A 27,647-nucleotide genomic window follows, 5' to 3' on the forward strand; every position below is an offset into this window, starting at 1 on the left:
CGGGAGGGGGCTTCCACTGGAGGCCAAACTGGGCTCCAGGCCTGTCGCTCACTCCCATCTTTGCCAGCGCCAGCCTTGGAGCCACTTCAGTGCTGCGCGACTCACCCTGGCCGGGCTCTGCAGAGTGCAGAGGGAGGGACTCACGCTCCAGATTTAGCCTGATGAAACGATTGTACTTTTTGTTTCGAGCTCCCCGCTGCCAGCGGTGATGGCTCCTGCTCTGCCTCCTTCCCCGCGGGGGCTTTCTGCTTTGCCTTGCCCTCCCGTCTCCAGCATCCGCCTGTCCTCCTTGCCGGGAGAGAACGGTGGGGAGGCGATGAGCAGCACTGCAGCCCTGGGCGATCCAGAGCCCTCTCCACGCAGCCCTGCAGCTTGCGGGGGCCAGGGTGCTGCCAGGGACCACTCTGCCTGCAGGTGCCTTGGTGCTGCAGGGCTCCCCGGACTGTGCCCCCACGCAGCATCCCTTGCACCAAGGGGTCTTGCCGGCTCAAAGACCCAGCTTGTTCCCCGGGGGGCTGCGGAGAGCTGCGGGAGGGGGACCTCTGCCCCGGGCTCTTGTGTCACTGCCCTGTTAGCTTTAATTAGTTATTTTTAGGTCACAGTGAGATGATACCTCTGGACATGACTCGCTGCATCTCTGTCCAGCCTGTCTGGGCAGGGAGGAGCGGATACTGCCCCGACTCCGAGGCATGCCGTCCCGGACTGGCTGCTGCCCGGGCAATGCCTCCTGTGCCCCATCCTGGCATGTGGGAGTTGGGTAGAAGAGATGAAGCTTGGAGAGGCATGGGCTGTTCCAGCCCCATCCCTGATGTGCCCCCAGATGTCCCTGGGGTGCTTGGCTGCCGTGGGGCACCCCGAGGGATGGTGTCTGTCTCGGAGTGGGGTTCACAGGCTGTTCATGGGCAGGAGGGATGGGTCTGGCCGTGGGTGGCATTTCCTGAGCCCAGGCTGAGTCCGATCCCCAGCCCAGTGCGGAGGGCTGGGACACCGGCCCCTCTCCAGCAGCAGCTGGGTTTCAGGAGGTGCAATGAGAACGGCTTTTTGGTAACAATGCGTTTCTTATTTAACTGTCAAAAGCACTCGCAGGCCACCTCCTCCCCTGAACCCCCAACTGTCGGGGCTGCACCTCCATCCCCAGGGACCTCCAGCGGAGCTGGAGACTGGGGGAGGGGGGCTCACACACGCAGGGGTGGCCGGCCAGCCCGCTCCCCTTTTCCTGGGGCATCCCCTGGTTCAGGCTGGGTGACGGCCATCGGGTCTGCCCACCCTGGGGAAAAAGAAGAAGAAGAAGAAGAAAGGTGTTTTGTGCGGTGGCCCCCAACCTGCTTGGGGGGGTAGCGGGGTGCGGAGCCGCCCGTCTGCGTGGGATGAATGCGGCCTCAGTGCGAGCGCATCCCTCGCCCAGCGCCCTGCCCGGGGAGGAGGGGGCCGCTGGCCCGCCAGGAAGCGCTGGGCGTGGACAGGGCTTGTGGGAATGATTTCATTGGAAAGGCCTGCGATATTTTTTCCCCTCTTGTGTGTGGTTCTTGGAGGAGGCTGGAGGTGTATCTGGTGGGGACAGCCGGCAGCAGCCGAGCAGCCGCGCACATCTGGACCCCGCCAAGCCGTCCTGCTCCCCTCCGTGCGGCACAGCCCCTGCCCCACCGCCCCCTTGGCTGCCCCAGCCTCTGTTTAGTTTGTGCTTTTTTTTTTTTTTTTTTTTAACCCCCTTGAGTGTGCAAGTTGTTTTCCTTTGTGTGTTTTTTTTTTTTTTTTTTTTTTTTTTTTTTTAGTTCTCTGGGAGCTGCGGGCCAAGGGGAGGCGAGTGGGAGCGGGGGCTGCACGGCTCACCTCCACACTCTACTCTTCCCAGGCGTCCCTGCCCTGGTTTTTATTTTGTGTTTTTGCCCTCTCTGTTGTCTCTAGTCGTCCGGCGCTCCGTCCGACAATGATCCTCTTGGTCCCCTTCCTCCTGGCTGGGGTAAGTACTGAGCTGTCTCACCTGCCCGCTGCCGTGCTCACCGGACAGCCCCGATGGGGACGCTCCTCCGTCACCTGGAGCAGGACCCTGCCTGCCCCACGGGGAGGACCGTGCTGTCAGCATCTCCTTAGCTTCCATCCCTGGCATTAATGGGGAACGGTGGCTGGGGAGCCAGCGTTCCCCATGCTCTGCTGCATGTGGGGCTGAGTCTGCCTGTGATTAGCACGATCTCTGATTTGAAATCCAGCTTTTTTTCCTTTTTTTCCCCCTTTTCCTGGAGGAGTTCCCAGTCTCTCTCAGCTGCTGAATGCAGAAGTGCTTGTGGTTGTTCTTTGGACTGGGGGAGAGGTTGGGGATCCAACTCCTCGCTCGTCCCCAGACCCTTCCTCTGCTGAGCAGGGATCCATCCCGCTGCCGTGCGTGCCTCCCGGGATGCTCTGCCCCAGTCCGCAGCGGAGCTGGGAGCTGGCAGGAGCGGAGCTGGCTGTCGTGGCCCCATGGCCCAAGCATCGTGTGCTGGGACGTTTTGAGAGGTCCCTGTGCCATCCCCAGGGCAGGGAGGTCCCCCTCCATGGTGAGAGCATCCCTGGAGAGGGCAGGCTGGGATGCTCATGGGTGCAGACGGGCTGTGCTGTGCCAGGCAGGGTGGGCAGGAGAGGGGTTAAAACTGCAGGGAACTTGGAGCAGGGCAGAGGGGCCCCAGGCTGCTAAGGGGGTCTTCAAGGGCAGGGTCTCGATGGGGACGATGCTGGAGCCTTTGCAGCCGCACTGGGTGGCCCAGCTCCTGCATCAGCGAGGAGAGGGGCCCTGTCCCCAGCGTCAGACGGGGGCAGACCGTATGGGAGGCACGGTTCTGTGTGGGGCTGAGCACCCTGGGGTGGCGATCCCCAGGATGGATGGGGTCCCCAGGATGGACGCGGTCCCAGGTCATCGTAACGCAGGGTCTTCCAGAGCCATGGCGTGGGGGCTACTTCCTGCGGTCCAGGAGCGAGGGGGGCCGCGGTGGCCGGGAGGTGACAGGGCAGTGTGCGTGCAGGGCGTCCCGGCCGGCATGGAGCAGGGCCGTGGGTGGGGGGGAGTGACGCAGGCACGTGGAGAGAGGAGGTGTGTTGCGTGTGGGGCACACGTGTTGGTGGGGAGGTGGCGAGTGTGCGTGGGAGCACGCAGGGGGGGCAGCTGGCGAGAGGCAGAGCGGCGTTGGCGGGCATGCAGGCGGGATGAGACGGGGTGCGTGGGGTGGGCGTTGGTGCGCCAGGGGCTGACTGGGTGGAGAGCGGGTGCGGGGTCCCCACTGGGACCGGGGCATGGCGGTGCCCAGCCGCGGCTGGGAAGCTCTTGCCATTCAGAGCGTGCAAATAGCTTTGTGAGGGTGTGTTGGGAAGGGGGTGCTCGGGGAAGTGTGTGGAGGCGGCCAGCACAAGACAGGGGTCGAGCAGCGGTGCTGGTGTGAGTGGCGTGGGTGTTTTGTGTCTGTGCGCGGTAGGAGGAGGGGTATGTGTGCGCACGCGTGTGCAGCACATGCTGGGAGCATGAGCTCTGCACCGGCAGCAGGGCCACGCAGGAAGTTTGGACGCATTTGGGAAAGCACCCGCGGATCTGCCTGGCGGGATGCTGCGCTTGCAGAGCGCTGCGTGTCCGAGGCGGACGCATGTGCCACCTGCCCAGTGAGGTGCGTGGCCGAGCACACCTCTTGTGCCAGCCTGGCAGCACGCTGGCAGGGCCCGATTTGGCTGTGGCATCTCCCAGTGTGCTGGTCTTGGGGGCACTGGAGAAAGCTGGCCTTCCCTGGAGGTGCGCCAGCTTGTGCGCGCAGAAGAAACGTAGGGGTTTTTTATACTGCCTTTTCCAAATGAGCCAGGGCAGCGCCAGCCGGGAGGTGGGACAGGGGAACCGACAAACTTCTCATGAGCTGGGAAGAGGAGGGCTGTTCCCGGGACTGCGGGTCAGCGCTGGCCAGGGCACTCCAGCTAACGCTTCCTCTCCCTTTTCTCTTAGAGAAGAGACAGGACAATGGGCGAGTGTATTACGTGAACCACAACACACGGACCACCCAGTGGGAAGACCCTCGCACGCAGGGGTAGGCAGCCTGCGGGGAGAACAGGGAGGATGCTTGTGGTTTCGGAAGGTCTGTGCCATGGGCTACTGAGTGCTGAGAGCTGGCCATGCCAGGGGACTGAGCCCCGAGACGGTCCTGCAAGCTGCAGTGCTGGGGAGGTGAAAACACTGAGAGCTGCAGGCAGCGCTGGAGACTGGGGGGATTGAGCATTGCAGGGCAGCTATCCGGCTTGTGGGAGCTGAGGGTGGAGGTGAAGAAATCCTTGTGACTGAGGAGCAGGCGATGAGGAAGACTGCAGGGCTTTCTGGGCAGAAAGAGGTGTTTTCTTCTTACCCTGTCACCTTCCCGCAGGGGTCTGCTTGGGCTTCCAAGAGCTCAGGGTTGCAGCTCTCCAGAGACCTGGCCCAGGTCTCCCCCGAGACCCCCTCTCCTGCAGACAGAGAGCAAAGCTGTAGCTTTCGCTGGTCCTGGCTGTGACCAAGCGTGCAGCCCAGGCAGGGCTCCTGTCTCAGGGCACAGGCGGGTGCTTGCTCACCCTGTACGATAAATCCTTCCTTTTGACTGGCACGCAGCTGCAAATCGAAGGTGGTCCCCAAGGGTAGCAATTTGGAGGGCCGTGGTTCAGGATGAGAGATGCCTGAGGTGCCTGCCCAGTGACCTCTTCCTTGTCGGCAGGATGATCCAGGAGCCGCCACTGCCACCCGGCTGGGAGATGAAGTACACAAACGAGGGTGTGCGCTACTTTGTGGACCACAACACTCGCACCACCACTTTCAAGGACCCGCGCCCTGGATTCGAATCTGGGTAAGTGCTTTTGGGCTGGGGTCCTCACCCTGCGGCCGGGCTGAATGCTGGGAGCTGGGACTCGAGCTGCCTGTCGCGGCTCGTGCCTTCCTGTGGGGAAGCGGGTCGGCTTTGTTGCAAAGACACAGAGTAGCAGATTTAGGGCCTCACATTTGGCTCTGATGGAGGTGGGCTGCGCCCCAGAGATCTTCCTCCTGCCTGGCAGGCAATGAGGCTGCTGGGGCCAGGCAGCTCACACCTGGGCAGGCGGGGATGCTGAGCTAAGCCCCGTGCTGTTTTTGCAGGAGCAAACAGGGTGGCTCCCCGGGGGCATATGACCGGAGCTTTCGCTGGAAGTACCACCAGTTCCGCTTCCTCTGCCACGTGAGTAGAGCAGCTGGAGGTCCCCAGCAGCTCGAGAGCTGCTGAGCCTCAGGGCTGGATGGGTGCGTGGACAGCCTGACCTCGTGGGCAGGTGTGGGCGAGGAGAGCCACTGTGCCAGCCTGCACAAAGCCTCGTGTCTCTCCTTGCTCGTAGTCAAACGCGTTGCCCAGCCACGTGAAGATCAGTGTTTCGCGACAGACGCTCTTTGAGGACTCCTTCCAGCAGGTGAGGAGGTGCCAGGGCCGCAGAGCCCAGGGAGGTGCGGAGGCGGCCCTCGTGCCGGCCCGCAGTGATGCTTCCCCTTGCTTCTCCCCAGATCATGAACATGAAGCCATACGACTTGCGGCGTCGCCTGTACATCATCATGCGAGGAGAGGAGGGCCTGGACTACGGTGGCATTGCTAGGTGAGTGCTGGCATGCTGGACTGTGTGCCTGCTGCTGGACAGGGCTGTGCCCTGCTTGCGGTGTGAATCCCTAATGGGCAGTGCAGGCAGGGGAGTCTGTCCGGCAGCTGCACTCGGGGTCCTTAGCCTTTCTGCAGTGCCTGCTTGGGTGTTGAAAGGGGAAGCAGTGTGAGTTTTAGGAATGGTGGAACACCCCGAAAGCATCGCACCAGCCTGTCGCTGGCACATAGAGGGCTGGGGGACCCAGCTGGGGCTCTCCTGCTGCCCCCGGGGCGTGGGGGCAGTGGGTCGAGCAGCCTCTTCTCCCTGCAGCCCACCCTCGCAGCCAACAGGCTCTGGCATTTCCCGGGACTGTCAGTGTGCGTGGAGGCAGACGTGGGGTGATGCAGTTGCTGCAGCAGCTGCCTGCCCCAAGGATGGTGTTACCACAGAGTGTGGGCTGCATCTTGGCTGGAGGGGGGGTCCTGTGTCCCCACGAGCTGCCGCTGGCTCGCTCGGGGCGTCTGCCTTGGTGCTGGGCTAACGCTTCCTGCTGCCTGCCTGCCACCCCAGCATTCGTGCTGCCGTGCTCTCGCCCGCTCCTCCTTTGTGGTGCCGCTGCCCCCAGCTCTGGTGCAGGGGATCCTGCTCTCCGCCTCTCTCTGTGTCCTGCCAGTGGTTTTACCCTATGGTAGGTTACGTCATGCTGTTCTACCACAGGGTAGAACCACGGACGGGATGCCGGGGCTGCCTCTGCGTCCGAGGACTCCCGTCTCCCTGTGCGACTGGGGGAAAGCAAAGCCAGGACGGTACCCGTCCCGTGCTGCTTTGGGCTCAGGATGGGGGTCCCGTGGGGAGCCTGTGCTGGGAGGCTCAGGGGGTGTGTGCACAGCTCGGGGGGGTGTACAACAGCGTGTGTGTGTGTGTGTGTACGTGGACGACAGCCTGGGTGGGACTGAGCCGTGTGATGCCTGCAGGGATCCCCAGTGCTCTGAGTGGGGCCTCTGGCAAACCAGGGTGTTTCTTGTCGGTGTCTCCAGAAGCCCTTCACAAACCACGCACAGCACCTCTGGGGCGGAGGACACCCTCGCCAAGTCACACCAGGGCCCAACACTTGCGCCGGCACCCTGAGGAGACGGGCACCTGGTTTGTGCGGGGTGTGCTGTGGAGAAGCATGGCTGTCCCCTCTGCCGGGGCGCAGCCCCCGGGCACCCCGGCTCCTTGAGCCGCTCGTCACCCCGCTCCCCTTTCCTCTCACCCCAGGGAGTGGTTCTTCCTCCTGTCCCACGAGGTGCTCAACCCCATGTACTGCCTCTTTGAGTACGCCGGCAAGAACAACTACTGCCTGCAGATCAACCCTGCCTCCTCCATCAACCCCGACCACCTCACGTACTTTCGCTTCATCGGCCGTTTCATCGCCATGGTAAGAGCCCGGGGAGGCGACAGGAGACGAGATTCTTCATTCGTGTCCCCCTCCATGGAGCAGGGGCCTTGCAGGGGATGGGGGTGCTCAGCGAGGCGAGGGGCAGCTCCGCGTCCCATGGCTGTCCCCAGCTCGGCACTGTTGCTTCTTAAGCCCCGTCTCGCTCCAGCGTGGGTCCGTGGAGGGGATGCTGTGGGGAAGGCTGCGGGGTGATGCATTTTAGATCCAGGGGATGGCCGTGGGGCTGGAGGGGACCTGGTTTCCCAGGGGCTGTGTGGTGGGGATGGCTCCAGGTCTTTGGCTGCCACCCCAGGTGCTGTTGGGTCTGCAGCTCTGGCGACTATTTTTAGCCCCAGCAGTGTGAGATTTTCCAGCTGCCCAAGCCCCAGAGTGGCTCCTCCCGTTTGTCTCGCATTCCCCAAGGCCAACGTGCTGCAGATCCCCTAGCCCTGGGCTGGCAACGGGGTTGGCAGGGGCTCCCCGAGCCTGGGGAAGGGTCCCTGGCCCCTGGCCCTGCGAGGTGTGCGCGGGAGGCAGCTGCGTGCTGCTCAGGTCCCTGCTCTGTCCTGCCCTGCCCTGCCCTGCGCGTTGCAGGATACCAATAAAACCCCAGACTATTACTCACCGCTGGGCTGTTCTAGACAAGCGTCTGCATTATTTTTGGCTGCCTTTGCCTTGGGGCTCCTGGAAGCCAGGGATTCAGGGAAGCCGCAGCACAGCTCTGTTTAAACAAGTGCTCTTAATAGAGCTGTGAGGGGAGAAGGAGACGCAGTGGAATTCGCAGTGGGGAGGGGAGAGCAGCTGCGAGTACACCCGCACCAGTCGGGCCGCCCCTGGGCAGCGCTGTCGGGGGGAGCCCACTCCTCCCCACCGCGTTTGCCAGCTGGGAGCGAATGCCGCAGCTCTGGGACCCCGGGAGCGATTCCCTTTTGCCCTGTGGCTGCCCCAGTGGGGCAGGACTGTCTCGCCCCACGGGTCTGTCCTGGGGTCCCCCGTGACCTGGTGTCACCTCCCCGCCGCAGGCTCTGTATCATGGGAAATTCATCGATACCGGCTTCACGCTGCCCTTCTACAAGCGGATGCTAAACAAGCGGCCCACGCTGAAGGACCTGGAATCCATCGACCCTGAGTTTTACAACTCCATTGTCTGGACCAAGTGAGTGCCCTGCGCTGCCTCCTGGCCTGAGCCTGTCCTGCCGTGGGGGAAGCAGCGTTCCTCCCCACGGCCCCTTGCTGCTGCCGGGTGCCTCTGTCAGAAATCACATCTCGGTGCCTTCCCGCAGGGAGAACAGCCTGGAGGAGTGCGGCCTGGAGTTGTACTTCATCCAGGACATGGAGATCCTGGGCAAGGTGACCACCCACGAGCTGAAGGAGGGTGGAGAGAGCATCCGGGTGACAGAGGAGAACAAGGAGGAGTACATCATGTAAGTGGCCGTCCTGAGGCCCCCACCTGGTGCCTACCCCCACCAGCTGCAGGGCAGTTCTGGGGTGGGAACGTGGGGCTTGGGACGTGGCCGCTTCCCCGGGCTACGTGGCCTGTGACAAGTATGGGCTGGCGCGGTCGGCCGAGCTCCGCTGCGGTCTGGCTTTTGCTGCTGGCTGGGCAGTTGCCAGTACTTTCAGGAGAGAGGAGAGGGGAGAGAGGGTGAGACTTCTCTCCCTGTCCCGTGGCTGCTCACCCTGCCCGTCCACCACTGGGCTGGCTGGGTGCTGCGAGGGCCGTCTCCTGCTGACGGTAGGCTCCGGCCAGGGAATGTGGTTTGTACCTCTCGACCTCCTGACGGCTGCTGGTCTGTGCTCAGGGCTGTCTGCCACCCTCAGGTTCAGTGGCAGAGAGAGAAACCTGCTCGTGGGAACTGAGGGGAGCCCTGGTGATTTGCAGGAGCCCCTCTCCCCCTCCCCACGCAAACCTGCGGCTCCCGGGGCCCTCCCCGCTGGCGGGAGGGACGGTGGGGGTTCCCCGTGCCGGGCCAGCAGTGCTGGCTGCCTGCCGACCGCCGTCTGCCTTCCTAGGCTGCTGACAGACTGGAGGTTCACGCGGGGTGTGGAGGAGCAGACCAAGGCTTTCCTGGATGGCTTCAACGAGGTGGTGCCGCTGGAGTGGCTGCGGTACTTCGACGAGAAGGAGCTGGAGGTGAGCTGGCACCTTTGCTGGTATGGGGAAGCGGAGATACTGGTGCTTCCCACCCCGCTGCGGGCTGCCCCGGGAATGGCACATGGTGACGGCAGAGCGCACAAGCTCCACTCGCGCCCTCTGCCCCTCGGCTCTGCTGACGGGGGTACCCCCGCCCCAGGTGGTCAGGTCCGCAGGGTGGCTCGTTGGGTCCGTTAGAAAGAAAATGTCTTGTTGGAGGCAAGGAATTCCTCCCAAACGCCTCCATTGCCCAGTGCTGGAGCCTGTGCCTTGTGAAGCCCAGCACTGGAGGAGTCGGTGCTCCAAAGCATGGGTGCAGGGTCCTGTTTCGATCCCCCTGATGACTGTCCCCTGTCCCCTGTTCCCAGCTGATGCTCTGTGGCATGCAGGAGATTGACATGAATGACTGGCAGAAGAATACCATCTACCGGCACTATACCAAGAACAGCAAACAGATCCAGTGGTTCTGGCAGGTCAGTCCTAGCGCCGGCAGCACCTCCGACTCACTCCCCAGCCCTGGGATCATCCCCTGCTTGAGGCCTGGGGCAGGCAGGGCTGGCCTGGAGCAGGCAGCCTCGCAGGCTGTCAGGAAGAACGAAATACAACCATGAGCACATGTGCAGCAAGCAGCATTTGGCCGCGGCTGGCAGGGGCCCCAGCGCCGCTGCCGAGGACAGCAGGCAGCACTTAGTGGTCAGCATGCTTCTAGCAATAGCTGCTGCTCTTGGGCAGGATGATGGAAGGGGGTGATGTAGCAGAGCTGCTCCATGCTGGCCAGGAGAGAAGGAGGTCCAGGAGGGCAAGGCTGGGCAGAGCTGCTCCCTGTAGAGCCCTTGGGATGCGCTCATCCCCGAGGATGCAGGACTAGAGGCGAGGGCTGGACCATGTGCCCCGTGTGCTGCACCACACAGGACTGTGTCCAAACCTGTCTAGGCTGTGGGCTTGGGGGTGACAGGGATCCCACTCTCCTGCCGTGTTCTTGTTGTAGGTGGTTAAAGAGATGGACAATGAGAAGAGGATCCGTCTGTTGCAGTTTGTGACGGGGACCTGCCGCCTGCCCGTCGGAGGGTTTGCAGAGCTCATCGGTGCGTGTTCCCGGTGCTCGGCTTGGGTGGGGGGTCCTGGGGAGGTGAGCGGGGGCAGTGGCCGTGCGCGGGGGCTGGCGGGTGGGACCTGGCTGTCCATGTCTCCATCACAGAGCGCAAGGCAGCCCGCAGCACATGAGCAGTGAAGCAGCTGCGATGCCTGAGCACGGTGATTTAATCCAGTGGCATGCCATACCCAGACAAATTCTTTAGCTGTGAACTGTGCCGCCACAGTTAACTTTGTCAGTCCAGCTTGTAGTCTCATTTTGAATGAGATTGGACTTTTGATGTAATTTTGATTCTTTTATGCGACAAATCCCCTTTTCCAGAAAACCACAGTGTGGCATTATTCTGCTCTCATCGTTTAATTTGCTACTTTTTGGGGCCTGTACCAGCCTTTCCCTTACTTTCCTGGAATTGGTGTCAAGCTAACCAGCTAACTTAGGCCACTCGTTTATTCTTGCTGGCATATTAGCCTTTTTTCCAGCCTCCTGGAACCTCTCCAGCACTCACAATCTGTTAAAAAGTGACCTCAGTGGCTCAGACTTTCTGAGCCAGGTCCTTTAAAACTCTTGGATGGGCACACTCAGTCCTGCGGGTCTACGGATAAATAACGTTTTAGCACTTGCTATTTAACCATCCTGCTTAGAAGCCATGCTATTATCTCTCTGTGACCTTTGAATAGGCTTTTCAGCTTTCTCCTTTCTTGTTTTTTGCACATCCTCTCTGTGAGGGGGTTAGAAGAGGCAGCGATTGCTGGTATGGATTTATGCCCCAATGTGTCTGTAGGATCATAAGGGCGTGTGACGGTGCGATCTGCTGGCTAACAGCGTGTAGGAGCGTTTTCTTTTTCAGCTCCTGGTGATGTAATGAGATTTGCTGTGCTCAAAATTAACAGGCAGCAACGGGCCCCAGAAATTCTGCATCGATAAAGTTGGCAAAGAGACGTGGCTGCCTCGGAGCCATACATGGTAAGTTGTTTCTCCTTGGCCCTGTTAGGAGCATGTGGGGACAACCGCGACCAGCCTCAGTGGGGCTGCACGGGGTCCCAGGTGCCCTCCATCCCCTCTACCGTATTCCCATGGGATGTAACTCCCGTTCTGGCCACGCATCTTACCACAGCCGCTGTGCATGGCTGAGGCCGGAGGGGACCTTGCAGCTGGGAGGAGAATTGGGATCGTGGCACTATTCACAGCCTCTGCTGTCTCTCCAGCTTCAACCGTCTGGATCTCCCTCCCTACAAGAGCTACGAACAGCTGAAGGAGAAGCTGCTTTATGCGATTGAGGAGACGGAAGGATTTGGACAGGAGTGACGGAGCTTTGGTGCTTTCCTGGAGCGGGGAGGGCCCTGGAGCACTGCCGGCTGCGAGGTCCTGCCTGCCGGCGCCCGCAGAGCCCAGCGCCAAGCCCTCTCTGCGGGATGGTGCGCGGGAAGCTGCGGACGCTGTTGCTCTTGTTCCCGTGCGAGATCTGCACTAACACAGCCCTTGGGGAAATGGGTCTGCGTTTCCTTCCCCAGACAAAATTTGAGGTGTGGCGGGGAGGTGGATGCAAAAAGCCTGGCTCCGCTCAGCTCATGAGGGGCACGGGCTGGCGCAGAGGGGACGGGGCAAAGCCCTGGGCTTTGGCAAGCAGCGCGCGGTGCACTGAGGCTCCCCGGTCCCCCCTCGCAGACACAGTTAAACGAGATCTGGTTTCGGCACAGGCTATTTTTCCCCCTAGTGTTTTTTGCCTTTTCGTGGCATTTTAATACGTGCAGGTGAGGAGGGGAAACGAAATGGCTCTTGAACCAACTCTCAGGTCATATTTGGGCCCTATCCTGCACCCAGCAAAGGTAACAGGGAACCCCTGGTTGCTACTGTGGCCGATGCACCGCATTGAGGGCCGGGATGGCCCCTTCCTGCGCCAGACCCGTGGCCACCCGGACACAGGGCTTGGCCGACCATGTCTGTTGCATGTTTTGATTTGCAAGCGTGTGGCCCCTGTGCAGTTATATTTAATAGTTAAGTGGTGTGTTGCTCAGAGCTGGTGCTGCACAGCAGCCCTGGGGGCTCCAGTCACGTTCCTGGCACATCTGGCCTTTGCTTGGTTCGTGGATTTGGCCCAAACTCCCTGTGTTTCCTGTGTCGCTGGCCGGGCTGGTGGCAGGAGCTCCCGGAGCTTCAGGGGAGTGCAGGATCGGGCCTCTGCCCCTTGCCTGGATGCCACCTCCGCTACTGTCCCCCCTCCACCTGCCCCGGTGTGCACGGGGGAGACGGACCCGTACGAGTGTTGGTATACATAGCTGTACATAAGGAAGTCTATGGATACAAGACACTGCAATAGCTTTTGACTGGTAACCAGATAGTTTTGTACTGCACCATCCTGCCTCAGCGATGCCGACTTCTTGTGCAATAAACAGTAAGCAGCTGCCGAGGTCTGTGTCCCTGGTCAGTGTGTCGCACAGGGGGACAGCCCGGTGCAAGGCCTGGGGCATCTTGGCGGGGACTTGGCCAAAGGGCCATGATGTTCGTTAGCGGGATCATAAATAATATGTATTTTTTCCATTTACACACTGTGCAGGAGGGTCACTGTCTGCCTTCACCCACCCTATAATCACACTTGGCTAAAACTGTCTCCAGGAAGCTTTGTCAGAGCAGGAGCTGCCTCCCTGTGCCACTGTGTGAAACCAGAGCAGTATTGGTGGAACAAAATCAGGTGCATGAGGCCAATGGCCACAGGCTGGTGGTGTTTAGTAAAAAAATCCAACAAAAGCAGAACTAAACCAACCCTCTAGTCACATCACTGGGGGACAGCCTGCATCCTGTAATTTTGCTGTGACTTTGCTTTTCAGCAGCTGCCTTCGCTGGTTGGTTCTTTGTGGGGGTTTGGGTTTTGTTGTTTGGTATTTTTGTTTTTTTCTTTTTTTAATAGTCTGTACTTGCACTGCGCTGTGGGAGACCCTTGCCAAGCATGGCACAGCTGGTGCCAGCCCAATCGCAGAAGAAATGCTTCCATCGTTGCAGGCACCAGCATGCTGACACAGCGCTCATGCCCACCTGAAGCCCTGGGTGCTGCTCATGCCCTGGTCTGGGAGGTGGCAGGGGCATTGGTGGCATCTTATACCTGGGAAAGGCCTGTCTCCCTCTGCCCCATCTCCTAGGAGGTGCTGCAGCACATGTCCATCTTGCCCCAGCAGGACAGAGTGCAGTGTCCACGCAAAGCTGACAGCCCAGGTGCCTCCCCAGGTGGACAGCAAAGCTAGTTCCTTCACTGGCACAGAGCTGTGGAAGCTGTAACAGCAGTGACGTGCTACCGGCACAACAGACAGGGGACAAGGTGCCTAGGGCCTGTGCAAATAGGAAGCAGATTAAATACACAGATGTCTATGTTGCATGAAATTAGCTAATTGTAATGAATTAGTCCAGAAAACTGCAAATACATATGCATACCACAAGCCTGATATGGTAATGGCCCTGACAGCTTATGGGAGGAAAGGAAGATGTTCTTCACAGTGTGGTAGCACCACACACAACCTCCCCTCATCACCAGAGCAAGATCCCAGCTTCTCTCCCCTGCTGTGTTTCCATCCCTGCAGAGCATCACATGAGCCAGGAGTATAGTTTTTTACTTTTTTTTTTTTTTTTTTTTAAATGTCAGGTAACAAAACAGCCAACCCCAATCTTGTCACTGGCCAGCTACAAAGGATAGCAAAGAAAAAATAAAATTGTACTAGCCCAGCACAAGGTATAGCTGGAAGAAAACAGCCAGCAGTAGCAACAGCCTCTTTGCTAGTCACTCCGTGGTGCTTCCAGAACTTGGCACCTCGTCCTCACCTCAAAAATGAATTGATGCCAACAACTCAGGTCTCACACAGTAGTGAAAACTCAGTGACAGGTAAGACAAGTACCTTGAATGAAGGCTAACACAGTATGTGGCAGAAATCCTCAGCTGTTGGACTAAAAACATCCTTGAAGGCACACTGCAGGAAGGAAGAGTGGTGTGCTTACAAAAAAAAAAAAAAAATTTCCCCCCCTGGCTTTTACCCTTTCCCTGTCCAGTGCTGAGACCCAAACCACCAGGTCTGCCCTACAGTAACTGCCTGCTCATTGCAACAGCTGCCAGTCTGAAAAGATCTATCTAGCCACGTTATGATGAACACAAAAAGCAGATACCGAAGTAGAAGAATGCAGGGCTGTGACCATTTCAACAAGAGAAAAGAACCTAGCCTCAAAGTGATTTAGTTTACAAGATTTTTAATTTACAAATAAAAAAACTACACATTTTACTTTTTCTCCTTTTTCTCCTCTTTCTTGACATCACTCTTTTCCTTGTCTTTCTCCTTCTCATCTTTTCTCTCCTTTTTACTTTCTTCTTTTTCCTGTCCTTCTTTCTTCTCTGCATCCCTGTTGGCAATCTTGTTGTTAATAAGGTTGTGCAGGGCAACCACGGAACGGATAAGAGAAGCCAGATAAACCACCACCATCTGGTCATTGGTCTTCAGATAAAAGGCCTTGACGAACTCTTGCAGGTTGACGTCTGGTAACAGGTTGAAGACATCCTGAAGGTGGTAGATGATCTGGTGATTGATGGGGAGTTTGCCCATGGCTACTTTCTCTAGGTAGCTCCTGATGTCCAGAAGCTTGGAGTTCAGTCCCTTCAAGCCATGGACCTGATTCGTGATCCGCTGGGACAGAGTGCCCACCGTTGTATCCTTGATATCTCTGAAACACCCACAACAGAAAGAATCAGCATTGGAATGTTACTTCGCATTCTCATTAACAGCTGGGCATAGTTGCTTAAGAGATCTTTCCAGCTTATAAAGAAAAGCAGTCTGAAGCACAGCTGGAGTACAACTGAAATGAATGCTTCAAGTCAAGGAATGAGAATGAACTGATGTACGTTACAAAGTGTATCTAAAATAGATCATTGTTGTATCCTGTGATGCGCATACGTTCTCTTTGGAATAATATCTGTAACACCAGTTAGAGGGATAGAGAGAAATAAACAACAGGATTTCAGACTGGTGAAAAGGCAATGTGGTTTGTATAGGGCGACTGCTCTCTTTTTCTGACTGGAGAGCTACAGACCCATCAGCAACACTCCCATTCAGTCCTGCTGTGAGGTACACAGCAGCTGGAGACGGTTCCAAAAGATGCAATATTCTGCAGCTTTGATAGAAAGAATATGTAGTTTTCATCATCTCATCAGTGGGCAGTCACACTTTTCACTAGCAATGAGTGAATATGCCAAGCAACACTGCTAAATGAATACGCTCCTAGAATTTAAGTAGAGTGTTTAACGAGACCCGCATTTCCTCCAGGAAGCTGGCACTGGGAGATGCCAGATGGATCGCGTTCGCTGCTATGCACGTCTCGTAAGAACGCTTTCACGTTGAAGATGCTTACCGTAGCAAGTGTTCAACACCCACTTCCTCTGCCTCCTCTGCTCCGATCTCACTAGTCACATGCTCAAATGTCTTGGAGGTCGGAGTGCCATCCTTCGAGGTGTAAGGATACAGGAGACATGGTCAGACTGAGCACAGAGCTGACTGCAGGTACAAAGGGGCACGCTAACTAGCCAGTACGGATGAGAACATGCCAACAGTGGGGCAACTAGCATCATGTCGCAGTATTAAGATTAGCTGATGCCTGTTTCCAGGACCAGGAAGAGGCAATGGGGCAAATTATGGCAAAACAGAGTATCAGGGGACTGAAGTACACAGATAAAGGGAGAAGTTTTTAAGTAAAACACAATGCCTTTTAAAACCACAGAATTTTAGACAGAGTATGAGAGACTGTATTAATGGAATGAGCAAAATATATACAGTCCACAAGAAATCAAGAGAGGAAAGGCTCTAGTTGGATTTTTCTTGATTTAATTAGTGTTACCAACTGTCACAAGCCCAGAGTTGCTAGCAATTTCTTCTTTCTTGCCCTCTGTGTAATTTTCAATTACTGTATTTTGCTGGTCTAGGTACTGGTGGGTAGAACAGAGAGTCTCACTAAATATCATCATTATTTCTTTTGCAATACAACCTTATTACATTTTGGGATACCTTTGGCCATCCTGATATTTGCTCTCAGCCAGTTTGAAGCATGCATGCAGTTCCAGATAAAAAAACCAAAACTAATATGCAGCAATCACATTAAAATTTTAACTTATACACTGGATATTAAGGAAGATGTTTAAAAGATTCAGAGGCTAAATTTCTAGGAATGAGTTTTACCCATGTGTTTTGAAAACCATTACCTGGACCAGTATACATCTGTAAATAGAAAGCACCACCGGGACTATTGTGAATTCACAAAACTAAGAACAAGTCCTACAGATATAAGATCTACAATACTGGGAGCAGGGGAGCAGCTTTTTCTCCATAGTGAGGGCCTCAGAAAGGCAAAACTTTTTTATATACACCCAGAATGTAATTTAAATCAAACAATTGCAAATGAAAAGCTAAAGCTGACTTACTACTGTATGTTGTTTGTCTGCATGGTGCTGCAAGTGATTAGTATGTGTTGCTATGCCTGACCTACCTACTCAGCACTGGCAGGTGCACAAACGAATAAGCATGCAATTACTCAGAACACCTCTGCAAACAGGCTCACATGTAAAAGTGACACCTCAAAAGTGCTCCAATCTATGACTTTCTTCATGGCCACGGACATGACAGAAACAGGTAAGAAGCATCTAAATCATAGGGACAGCTGGAGCTGTGGAATTCCTTAGATCAAACAGCAACACACAGCTTTTCTTCCAAGGGCATTGGTGGATGAAAGCTTTGGTTACAAATGCTCACATTACAACTGGGATTTAACCTCTGGTTTCAGCAGATTTGGGCTGCAAGTCACAGGCCCTCACTAGTGAGTGCAAAATCCCATATGTAAAAGGCAACTATGTGCCATGGGATGTGCAGCCTTCAGAAAATAAGGCAATCCGAACAGCCATCCTTTAATGGAAACCCTTTTACTAGGAAAAGGCAGAAAGACATGTGAAATAATACTCACATCGTGAACTTCTTCAACCGAAATATAAGCTTCTGTGGGCAGTCCCAGGTCCTTTGGCTTCACATCGATAATCACCAACACCTTATGGAAAAAGCAAACATTTCAGAAAACCAGGTTTCATTCAAAGACTAGAAAAAAATACCTAAGTCAGGTCTTCACTTTGCAGCAATGTACACTAGCTGCTCAGAGGTGTTAACTTTAGGCACTGCAAAAAGACTTCTATAGCTGCTTCAAACAACTCAGATCCGAGTTCCTCAATCATTGTACAGCTACCAGGTCTTTAACATGCTGTATCACCAGTAACAAAGGTGGGGCCAAGGAGTCCCAGATCCCCTGTTTAGTAAAGAGAGAGGGAAAAAAACCCCCAAAACTGAAAAAGTGCCGCACTTACAGAGTTAGGACAGTATCTTTTCATCAGTTCATTGATGGCGATGTCATTCTTGTGCAGTTTAGGGCCTGTGTGGTACCAACCAACTATTCTTTCTCTAGCTGAGCAAAACCAGAGAGGATTCTAAATCAGAATCGCATGGTAAGACAACAGCAGAAAGATTTAGGCAGAGATTGAATAGCAAATCAAGGGTGAAAATCTAATGCGTGTAGAAGACGAGTGTAAAGTAGGGGGAAATGAACTACAGTAGGCAAGACAATGACATGGTTAGTGAGAAAGACAGCTTACTAATCGTACTTACTTATTGTAGCTTACTAATCACATATGTCACTTTACTCCTAGGTTCTTAACTAAACTAGACTATTTAATATAATTTCTTATTCTGCAGATATCAGTATTTGACAGCCTGAAACTCTAACATCTAGAGATGCAAAAGTTCTAGAAATGCAAACTGTATCATGAGAATGAAAACTGGTCCCAGGGCTAAGAAAATTCATAGGAATTGAAGTTATGACTGAACATTCAGCTCTAAAATCTCAAACTGAGCAGTAAAGACACTTCTTTAAAGCGGTGAAGAGCAATTGGAATCGTTACTTACAAAATGTGAGTTTGTAATGTTCACATTCATAAAAAACTAATTTCAGGGCACATCGGTACAGAATGGGTTATAGAGGAGAAAGCTTTGAAATTCTTCAGAAATAATGGCATTTTTGAAATCTGAATTATTCTGGAGATACAAAGCTGTCAGGAGACTTGGGAAAAGTAGCCAGGTATAAATTAATGTGTTAAGAACACAAAACTACTTGCACAAATTAACCCACAGAAAACCATCAGTGAAAGTGAAACTATGCAAGCAATTAGCATGGAGTGGCTTCTTATGTGAGCAATTAACTCTCTACCTTACTATGAATTCACTTCCTCATAGTCTTGAAAGTTTCTAGGAGCATATCCCTGACTGCAAGGAGATCTCAACTTACCGTTGACCTTCTTAAACATTCCATACATGTTCTCCAGATAGTCATGGTCTAGAAACCACACAGTATCATCCTTGTCATCCTCATCAAAAGGTACTGGGAATAAAACAAAATATCAATATTTAAGAATCCAACTTCCAGAATGAAAATGTTTATAGAGACGCTGTGTTCTAGGCTGTCTTTGGCTGCTAAAGACAAGTGGATTTTAATCAGTTTCAACTGTTCTGCAACACTACGCTGCACAAGCTAACCTGCAGTGCTGGTCAATTATCTCAGGTAGAGGCTGTCTCATAATTACTAACAGTTTCAAACTGAGGAATGAAATGCAAAGCATTCTGAGGGTCATCCTCAGTGGACAACATCAAGCATCAGAGAGAAATCCTCTCACATACAAAAGTGACTCAATAGCACGCATAGACATTTGATGTGATAAACTGAGTATCCCAGCAGACTTTATAGCTTGTTGATCAACAACAGTCTACTTCAAGAAAAATTAGTTTTCAGTGTAGAACACGTCATCAGCACTTTTATAGACTACCAGAACACCATGAGGCACTTTAAGTAAGGTATAGTAAAAGCTTCATAGTTGAAAGGCTGTCAAAACAATTTAAAAAAAAAAAAATCAAATGGAAAAAAGTTATTCCAAAAACTGGAAAAAAAAAAAAAGTCCACGCTTGGGAGAAGAAACCCATATAAACTGTGAAACTCCATATATAAACTAGATAATTTTGCTTTGTCACAGAGGAGCCCCACGGGGAAGGAAATGATCTAACTAACACAAATGGGTCAGCAAAAGCCATGCATTCAAGAAGTACCTTTACTATCACATGTAAGTATTTAAGAGGAAACTACGTCAACACTATTAACATACTTGAGGAAAGAACTAGTATTTAATCGGACAAGATCTGAGGAAAAGAAGTAAAGCTAAATTATACATTAAATCTTTACACAAGTAGGTAACATCAGGACTGAGAGCTGTGATTTCCGTATGACATGTTGAGACACTGATCACTCAGCAGAGGTCAGCGAGTCCAATGCAGCAAAATATTCACCAGCATTTTAAAAGAGGTTCGCATCCACTCCCAAAACATTCCACATTGCACAATATTACAGGGAAGATGCAGCACAAGACTGGCTGGAATAGGTGTATTTCTGACAGCGGTTAGCATATTTTTTTTTTTTAGATATAGGCTGATTTGTACATGGAGGGAACAATCTGTGCTCTGGCAGGGTGGCTTAAAAAAAACCCAAACGCGTTCATCTAATAAATAATTCAGTAGGTTTGAACAAGGGTAGGACACCCAAACTCACCTGCAAAACTGTTGGACACATCTAGTATTTTTTTCTGCCACGAGCCCAGCAGCACACCGACGACGCGTTTCTGATTTCCAACTTTTCCTATTCTAAATGGAAAAGACTGTCAGTTCCCATGACAAAAAGCCTGGTTCAGGAAAGAAGGTTAACAGCAGACCACTCGCTTCACCTAATTTCTGCAAGTTAAACAGTATGCGGGTTGGAACGGAAGAAGAGCCGTTATGATCGTTTTATTACCGATTGTTAATTTACATCCAGAAAAAGGCGTTTCGGTGCCCTCAGAATCAAACCTTGTAACCCAGCGATGCAGAAAGAGGACTACACGGTCCACAGCAGCTAACGAGGGGGAACGTGACCCAAAATAAGCACCGCTGCAGCCTCTCCGCAGGACAATGGGCTATAAAAAAGTGAGTAAGCTCTTAGACTGCTGGGTGTCATCTGCAATTTTGCTTTCACAATAGCAGGCTTGTTCGCCTTGCGAGATTTTGGTTTTTGACATGAAAACCTCGCGTCAATTGGAGCAATTGAGTTAAACGAGGCACGAACCACACTAGGTGTTTACGGGGGTATGATTTATCCCCCGCTCACCCAGCTGCAGCTTCAGGAACGGCCCCCACCGCTCCCCCACTCCTGTTTTAAGGAGCGGGACGTTGTTTCCGAGCCCTCGGCGGGCAGGAGGACGGGCGCTGACGGCCCCCTCACGGCACCCCACCTCCGCCTTTTCTTCTTCCGAAGGCGAAAACAACGGCGGCGGCGGCGGCGGGCCGGGGGCTCCCGCAGGCCGCGCTCCCGCCGCCACACGGGAATCGCGGCCCCCGGCGACCGGCCCGGGCCCGGCCGCGCCGCTCCCCTCACGGCGCGGGGTCCCCTCCGCCCCGCTCTGCGCGTCCCGGGGCCCGGCCGCGCCGCTCCCCTCACAGCCCGGCTCCCCTCACGGGCCGGGTCCCCTCACGGCCCCGGCTCCCTTCACGGCCCCCGGCCCAGCCCGGCCCGTGACCGTGACTCAGCGCCGCGGACGCCGCGCCCGTCCGGCCCCACCTGTTGAAGTGATCGACGACGCTGAGCAGCACCAGCGGGTGCACCACCACCCGGTCCACCGCCAGCTCCGGCATGGCGCCCGCCCGGCTCCGCTCCGCCGCCAGCCCGGCCCGACAGACCGCCCGCCCGCCGGCCCAGCCCGCACCAGGCCCGCTCCCCGCCGCGCGGCCCCTCTCCCAGCCTGCCCCGCTTCGGGGCGGGGCCACCGCCGCCATCTTTAAGAGGTCGGCGGCAGCAGGACACCATCTTGGAGAGGTCGCGGGAGACGGACGCGCCGCCGCCATCTTGGGAAGGTGCGTCTCCGCTGTCGGTGGCGCGGCACCATCTTGGGGAAGTCGGGTCGCTCCGCCCGGAGGTGAGGGGCGGGACGGCGGAGCAGGGAGGCGGGCAGCCGGCGAGCGGCACGTCGCCTGGGGGTCTCCGGGGGTGCCGGTCTCCCTTCCCCCTAGCTGCGCCTCGGCGCGCCCCGCCTGAGGGAGGGCGGCTGCGGGGCTGGTTCCTGTCAGCGAGGGTCTGAGGCGGCAGGGTCGGAGGGAGGCGGGCAACCCCGCCGAGCCGCGTCCAGCGCCTGCCGGCGGGTCCCTCGTTCGCCTGCTGACTAAATGGCCTGCGAGAGCGCTTGCCCCGTAATCCTTCCAGAGTCAGCGGTTTCAGGGGCTGGCCAGCCTTTCCCGGCTCCCGCCGCTGCTCTTCTGGAAGATGAGTGTGGCATTTGCCTTTTTCCAGTTGTCGGGAACGTCGCCTAATCACCATGACCTTTCAAAAAATGAGAGAGCGGCCTCAGAACGATCTCGTAATCTTATTACCGCTAGACTGCAGATTTAAAATGCAGGGGTGCCGTCCTCTCATCTTGACAGAGAGCGAAAGCGCTAATAGCGTATACAGGGCGGTATCCTGACCTTAGCTGCGTGCTCTGCCTTCGTTTCTGTGTCTGCCTCTGCAACTTCGGGAGTTGTTGCAGCCCGGGCTGGAAGAACTCCATCCCCCTGCCTCTCGTTCGGAGCTTCGGGTAACTTCAGGGTTCCCAGTACTGCGGCGATAAAAGCCTATGCAAATAGGCGGAAATCTTTATTACTGTTAGCGTTTGCTTTCTTCCGAGGGGACTGTGTTAGGCTAATGTGCTTTGTTTTGTAAGCAAACCCAACATCCTTCAGCCTCTCTTATTTTTTTAAACGTTTTTCCTCTCTGAAGTACAGCTTTCCTCGATGTAAAGGAGAAAGAGACTCTGAACTGAGTCCTTAGGCTAGTCTTTGTAGAAGCGTTCTTGCACCCCGAGAGTAGGAACTGGTAGACATAGAGCTTGTCTTTTATACGTTACTTCTAGCAAGAAATTAGAACCTGAGGCTGTTATTACTGAATCTAGAATTATTAACATGAAAAGTATTGGCAAAATTCTTGAGGATAGTCTCACTGTTTTTAAAGCATTATGATATCCCTTATTTTCTATGCTTTTCCCATGTTATGTGTTTTTTTTGCGTTTCCTCAGGTCTGACCAAATGGCGGCATTCTGGGTGAAATCTAAAGTTTTGTGTTGCTGTTTAGCATCTTTTAGCACTTGGCAGTCTTCAGCAAAAGCAGCATTCATTTACAAACTCTACGAGAATTGGAGACCTCTTGTGGAGTTTTTTAGGCGTTACATCCCTTAGTGTTGCTGATTTAAAAAAAAAAAAAAAATCTGGTCGAATTTTTAGAGTTTTTTTTCCAGCAGAGGGAGACATCTCACCGTGAAATTCAAACACAGCCAGTATTCTTGTAGCTTGTTTTATCAATATACATATAAAACTCAATGTTCAAATTAACTAGTTCAATAAGTAATTTAGCTCATTGATTTTTGGGCATATCCTAAGTGCCATTACAAGCTACGGATATTTTAAATGCCATTACCTAATAGAAGGAATGTTTTAAGCACCTTTTATTGATTTTATTACTGCTTTATTTTGCTGTCTTGGTTTAAAATCATTTTAACCACTCTGTAATCAAGAAGAAATATATCGTTGGTGAAATACAGTCAATTTCCTAAAAACCTTTGACATCGTTAAATAAGGAATTACAGTTGTTAAATCATGTCAGGCAATAACTGAGGGACAGAAAAGATATAAAATTTGGAGCAGTGGGCCAGCATACCAGTAAGCTGTTTTGACCTTTGACATTCAGACTCCGTATGTGACAATCACACTTCAATTCTGTTCTTCGTTCTTACATCAGTCAGAAGAGATTTAAAATCTCAGCATGCCAGGAAGGTTGTGGAAGGACAACAGAGTATGATCTAGAGACAATTAAGGGGCATTTTAATGACCTGCTGTGACTTTTTGTTAAAATTACTCTCTAACTTAGCGCATTTGAAGTTTCATTTGCTGGATTGTATTGCTAGTAGTTTAGTGTATTGATGTTATACACAAAAGGAGTAAATTGAGTCTGCTCTTAGGGATTTCAGTTACTTCCCTTCCCAGCTCTTTTGACTTGAGAAGATTATCAGTATTATTGAGCTAATCAGCTGGTAGATGTAGACTGGGAATACAGGCAATATGTTGCTTAATCAAAGAATTGAAAAGTAAGTAATGAATGTTGGTGCTCAATAAAAAACAGCTAATGAGTTGATTGCATTGATGCTTGATGTAATTTAACTGTAGAGTGGCAAACATCAATACTTACATATGATTTGGCTCCTGATTGCTGAGCTGAAACTCAAAGTTTAGAGAGGTTCTGCAGTATGCCAGCACCTGGCAACTGACCTGAAGTGGGGAGGGAGGGAGCTGTGTTTTGTTCTTTAAACGGAACAAGTGATTCCATCACTTTTATTTTGTTTAAAACCAAACAAAAATAAACCCAAACAAAAACACACACACCCTTGCCAAAACCCAAAACTTAACACATAACTGCTTTTCAGAGGTTTACAAATAATTTCTGGATTGAAAAATAAGAATAAATCATCATAAAGTAGTTTAAAAATCAAATTAATAATTATAAATGTTAAACTAACCTCTGGTCTTCCTTTAATAATGACCTTGTTAACCTCAAGGGGAAAGTCAGCAGCAAAGAAACATTATGCTGTCTGGGGAGGTGGATGCCTGCTATGTTTGAGCTAGCTGTCCCATTCATGTAGTATCAGCTAAGACTGCATTTTAAAAGAAAGTTCGTTTGCAGAAAGTGAACACTGTCTTGAATGATGCCACCTGTAACTGCATTCTGAATTCACTTTTTGCCATTATTGTTTTCCTTTTGATTTGTTAGGTGTGGTAAAGTCTCCTCAAGTGCAAGGTTATACTTACTAGTGGCACAGAAGGACATCTTTGTAGGCTTTTCTAAACCTGCTATGAAGCAGCAGGAAGAAAACTGTTGGTACCCAGATTCTGGGTGGTTTCTACATCTTTTGTCACATTCTGACCTCTTTTCCAGCCTTGGGGAGTACACTTCTACTTCAGGAATCTCACTTTCATCAGGAAGTAGTATTTGTCTTTAAACCGTGAAGTAATTATATGCTTCAGAAATTTGGTTTTTATTTCTGTGAAATGTCCTGTGTCATGTTTGGACCTAGATCCTTATTAGATTGGTGACACATTCTCTCTCTGGGCAGCCATCAAGCATAGCTTTATGGAGTCTCTGCTTGCCAGCTGTTTTCTCATTTAACTAATGCTGGCCTATACCACCACAATAACACAGCTGAGGGACACTTTTAGTGGCCTTATCTCTTGCCTACTCCTTTCAATCTGTCAATATTAGGGGTGAGGGGCAGTGATGGAAATTTGTAATAGGGGGGAAAAAACAAATGGAGGTGATTCTGTTGGTAGAATCACAGAAGAGTCTGATCGTCTACAGACTAGGGAAGGCATACATTTACTGAATACATTAACTTTGTATTTCTAGGTGTTCTTTCCAATGATGAGAGTTAGAAGTGTAATAGTGCTTTAAATGAAAATACCAGCATGGCACAGTAACAACCTCAGTTCATCAAGGCCATAAACTGAGCCGTCGATGGGCTGTGTGGTAGGCTACACCATCCAGACATACAGCCTGCTTTGTGTATAGCTCTTGATGTGTATTTTTCTGTCTTGTCTGAGAAGGAGCTGCTGTTTGCTGGTCAGTAGCCTCTCCTTGGAAGAAAGGTTTGATTATCCATGTCACTGAGTCTCTCCCAGATAAAGAGGATCCTCTACCTACCCAAAGGGCAGAGTGCGTGAAGGAAGATTGCATAAGCAAGCAGATGGTGGGCTGTGGGCAGGGCAGGCTGGGAGTGTAGGGAGGAGGGTAAATCATGCAGAAGGCAGTAACACTTCAGTCTGATTTGCTTTTTCTCTGTAGCTTTCCAGTGTCTGCTAGTGGTAAGTGACATCTTGGGACTTTGGCTACAAAAGATCCACCCAGCTGGGAAATATTGATGCCTGATACTTTGGATCCTAATCCTAAATGACACTTATTAATGTGCTCCTTTAATACTGGTTGTTTTTAGAGAAAAACCCTACTTTATTCTTCCTAGATTGGGGTGGAGGGAACTGAACAGTTAAAGAGACAATGTCCACTAACATGTATTTTTACTGAGATGCCTTCTAAAATGTGTTTAAAATCCAGTCAGGAGAAGCTAGGCTTTCTTTAGACCTGTTGATAGTTTGTCACATAATACCTTTGTGCTACCAGTTTGAACAGGAAATATATTTATTTCCCTATAAATACATTTAGCTTTGTCCAAATAACTGTAGTTTCCTGTTAAGATTTCCTCAGCCAGGGCGTGCCATAAACTGTTTTAGAAGGAAGGATGTTGCCTGGAATTGAACAAGGATAATGCAAGCCATGGAAGCAAAATAGAAAGGCACCACAACATTAATTCTAATTTGTTTTGGTTAAACTGTAATTCAGTGAAATGCTGACCCTGTATACTCAATGCATGATGCCATAAAGAGTGTCCTTATCCAAACTGCAGTTTGCTTCTGAAGACCTCCAAATAACCATTTTTTTCCAAATGTCTGTTCTAGACTGTAATCTCTAAAGCAAACTTTAAAATGTATAATTATAAATTGATCTCTTTATGATATTATCTTTAAATATTTGTGTTGCAGTAATTTGTCTCTTTGTTTCCCTGTAGGGTACTGTTGCTTGACCAAAAGGTACATATATAAGTAGAACTCATGCTGCTTACCATAATTTGGCCGTCCGTGAATATTGCTGTAGTTTCTGCCAATGGATTTTAAAACTTTTGTCCATACCCGTGGGTTAGCTGGTGACTCAGATAATCCTATCCTCCCTACAATAATATAACAGTGGAATTCGACTGATAACTTTTGGGTGTAGAATCATCACTTTCTTTAGTTAAAAACGGTTTGTAGAAGTATTGTCAACATCTAATGTAAAATTATGGAAAAATCTTTAATGTTTTATATTGTACACTCCTGATTTTGTTGCCCTGTCCAGACATCACAGGGTATAGAAATGCCAGAAAGATTTTAATTTTTTTAATAACTCATTGACTTTATATTTCAATGCAGAGTGATTTGCTTATTTTATTCCGGTACCCTTGCTATACAAGACAATTTTTTTGAAAATAGTGGAAACAAACAGTTAAAAAAAGAAAGCACAACAGGTTCTAGTCACACTCATTTTTCCACACCTTGAGGACTAGCAAATTCTTTAATATGAGATTTTATTTGTACAAAGCAAAACTTCAAAACCACTCAAAAGCTTTCTTATTAACTGCTGTCAGTCCTTTGATTTACAAGGGCAATAAAGATCTAGAGGGGGCACATTTATCATGGAGTTCAGCACACCAGGAGCCATTTTCTCAAGCGGTAAAGCCAAGTGATAAAATGAGTTCTTTTGTTCTATAACCAAGACACATTCCCTATTTTTAAAAATGTGTGTGTTGGACTTCTTGGCTTGTAGTTTGGCTGTGTTCCTGTAGTACATTTATAAATAATGAAAAATTGCTAACATGCAGATGCTGATGATGCATCTGGAAAAACAGACTGTCTGAAAGAAACTTGCTTTCAACTTCGGTTTATTCACTAACTTTTCTCCAGTGCTAACTCTTGTATGAATTTTTAATAGCACTTTTTAAACAAGAGGTGTGGTTTGATGGTTTGGTTTTTTATGTGTGTTTTTGTTGTTGTTGTTGTTGTTTTTAAGTAATCATATCCCTCTGCAAAGCTGAAAGAATTCTGGTTAGGAAGTAATAAAAATATTTAAAATAAAAAGCCATGTTCATAGGGCATAGTGCTATTTTGCAAGCTTCAGTTCCTTCATCTGTTTCTAAACTTGTATTTGAATGACTTTTTGAATGCTCTTCTTTAATGTTAGTGGATAGAACAGTTTAGCTTCTTGTCTAGGCCAAAATATTGATGCTTGTATGGGCACTTGATTAACAGACATAGCTGTGTGGGAGGAATTGATTCCAAGAGTAAATGTCCTTGCATGTGAGCAAGTGTCTCAGAATCTGACTATAAATTGAATATTAAAATGTGAATTCTGTTTTTTCCATATAAAAATGCTGCCACCTACAGTCTCTTCCTGGGAAAGAGATGCAGTGCTGCTTTCACCAGTCAGCTGCTGAAAGTTCTGAGAAGTCCAGTTATGCTCAGCTGTTCAGTGTTGTTGCACAAGGACCTTCAAAATAGAAGCAGGAGAACAGACTTGCAAAAATTACTTTCCAATATAATTTTTAATATAATAATCTTTAATTGTAAATGTAAAACTGTGAAGTTGCTCTTGATGTTTTGGCTTCATAACATAGGGAAGAGTGAGTCTGGAAA

General features: G+C 51.5%; 2 protein-coding genes and 1 long non-coding RNA gene across 7 annotated transcripts in view; 2 read left to right on the forward strand and 1 right to left on the reverse strand.

The window, feature by feature from the left end:
- The window catches only part of WWP2 (WW domain containing E3 ubiquitin protein ligase 2), a 43,851-nt gene extending 31,226 nt beyond the window's left edge, over positions 1 to 12,625 (forward strand). For all 3 annotated transcript variants that reach the window (XM_049806827.1, XM_049806826.1, XM_049806828.1), the window contains exons 11-24: positions 1,906 to 1,960; positions 3,956 to 4,037; positions 4,692 to 4,820; positions 5,105 to 5,183; positions 5,338 to 5,409; positions 5,501 to 5,589; positions 6,832 to 6,991; positions 8,014 to 8,147; positions 8,275 to 8,415; positions 9,005 to 9,125; positions 9,494 to 9,598; positions 10,114 to 10,210; positions 11,109 to 11,181; positions 11,424 to 12,625. In XM_049806827.1, the coding sequence (XP_049662784.1) occupies positions 1,906 to 1,960; positions 3,956 to 4,037; positions 4,692 to 4,820; positions 5,105 to 5,183; positions 5,338 to 5,409; positions 5,501 to 5,589; positions 6,832 to 6,991; positions 8,014 to 8,147; positions 8,275 to 8,415; positions 9,005 to 9,125; positions 9,494 to 9,598; positions 10,114 to 10,210; positions 11,109 to 11,181; positions 11,424 to 11,523 (1,437 nt within the window). In that variant the 3' untranslated portion in view covers positions 11,524 to 12,625. The remainder of the gene's footprint in view (positions 1 to 1,905; positions 1,961 to 3,955; positions 4,038 to 4,691; positions 4,821 to 5,104; positions 5,184 to 5,337; positions 5,410 to 5,500; positions 5,590 to 6,831; positions 6,992 to 8,013; positions 8,148 to 8,274; positions 8,416 to 9,004; positions 9,126 to 9,493; positions 9,599 to 10,113; positions 10,211 to 11,108; positions 11,182 to 11,423) is intronic.
- A 1,803-nt stretch (positions 12,626 to 14,428) lies between these two features.
- PSMD7 (proteasome 26S subunit, non-ATPase 7) lies at positions 14,429 to 21,090 on the reverse strand. Its single transcript, XM_049806830.1, has 7 exons — positions 20,911 to 21,090; positions 19,870 to 19,961; positions 18,562 to 18,654; positions 17,588 to 17,685; positions 17,197 to 17,277; positions 15,598 to 15,689; positions 14,429 to 14,913 (listed from the first exon to the last, which is right to left on the reverse strand). The coding sequence occupies exons 1-7, from the start codon at positions 20,982 to 20,984 to the stop codon at positions 14,475 to 14,477; spliced, it is 969 nt and encodes a 322-aa protein (XP_049662787.1). The 5' UTR covers positions 20,985 to 21,090; the 3' UTR covers positions 14,429 to 14,474.
- A 28-nt stretch (positions 21,091 to 21,118) lies between these two features.
- The window catches only part of LOC126041331 (uncharacterized), a 145,371-nt gene continuing 138,842 nt past the window's right edge, over positions 21,119 to 27,647 (forward strand). For 2 of the 3 annotated variants that reach the window (XR_007506812.1, XR_007506810.1), the window contains exon 1: positions 21,184 to 21,265. This is a non-coding gene — a long non-coding RNA (uncharacterized LOC126041331). Of the gene's footprint in view, positions 21,266 to 27,647 lie in introns of all 3 variants that reach the window. The other variant, XR_007506811.1, reaches the window with a different exon arrangement.

The sequence above is a fragment of the Accipiter gentilis genome, chromosome 7 (genome assembly GCF_929443795.1).
Source record: "Accipiter gentilis chromosome 7, bAccGen1.1, whole genome shotgun sequence".
Classification (NCBI taxonomy): Eukaryota; Metazoa; Chordata; class Aves; order Accipitriformes; family Accipitridae; genus Astur; species Astur gentilis.

What these genes read in the sequence shown, in the direction of transcription:
- PSMD7 (XM_049806830.1), bottom strand. Translation starts at nt 20,984, where the DNA reads ATGCCGGAGCTGGCGGTGGACCGGGTGGTGGTGCACCCGCTGGTGCTG. An exon ending in AAAGATACTGTCCTAACTCT is followed by an intron (nt 17,278 to 17,587) that starts GTAAGTGCGGCA and finishes TTTTTCCATAAG; the next exon opens with GTGTTGGTGATTATCGATGT. An exon ending in CGGTTGAAGAAGTTCACGAT is followed by an intron (nt 15,690 to 17,196) that starts GTGAGTATTATT and finishes TACACCTCGAAG; the next exon opens with GATGGCACTCCGACCTCCAA.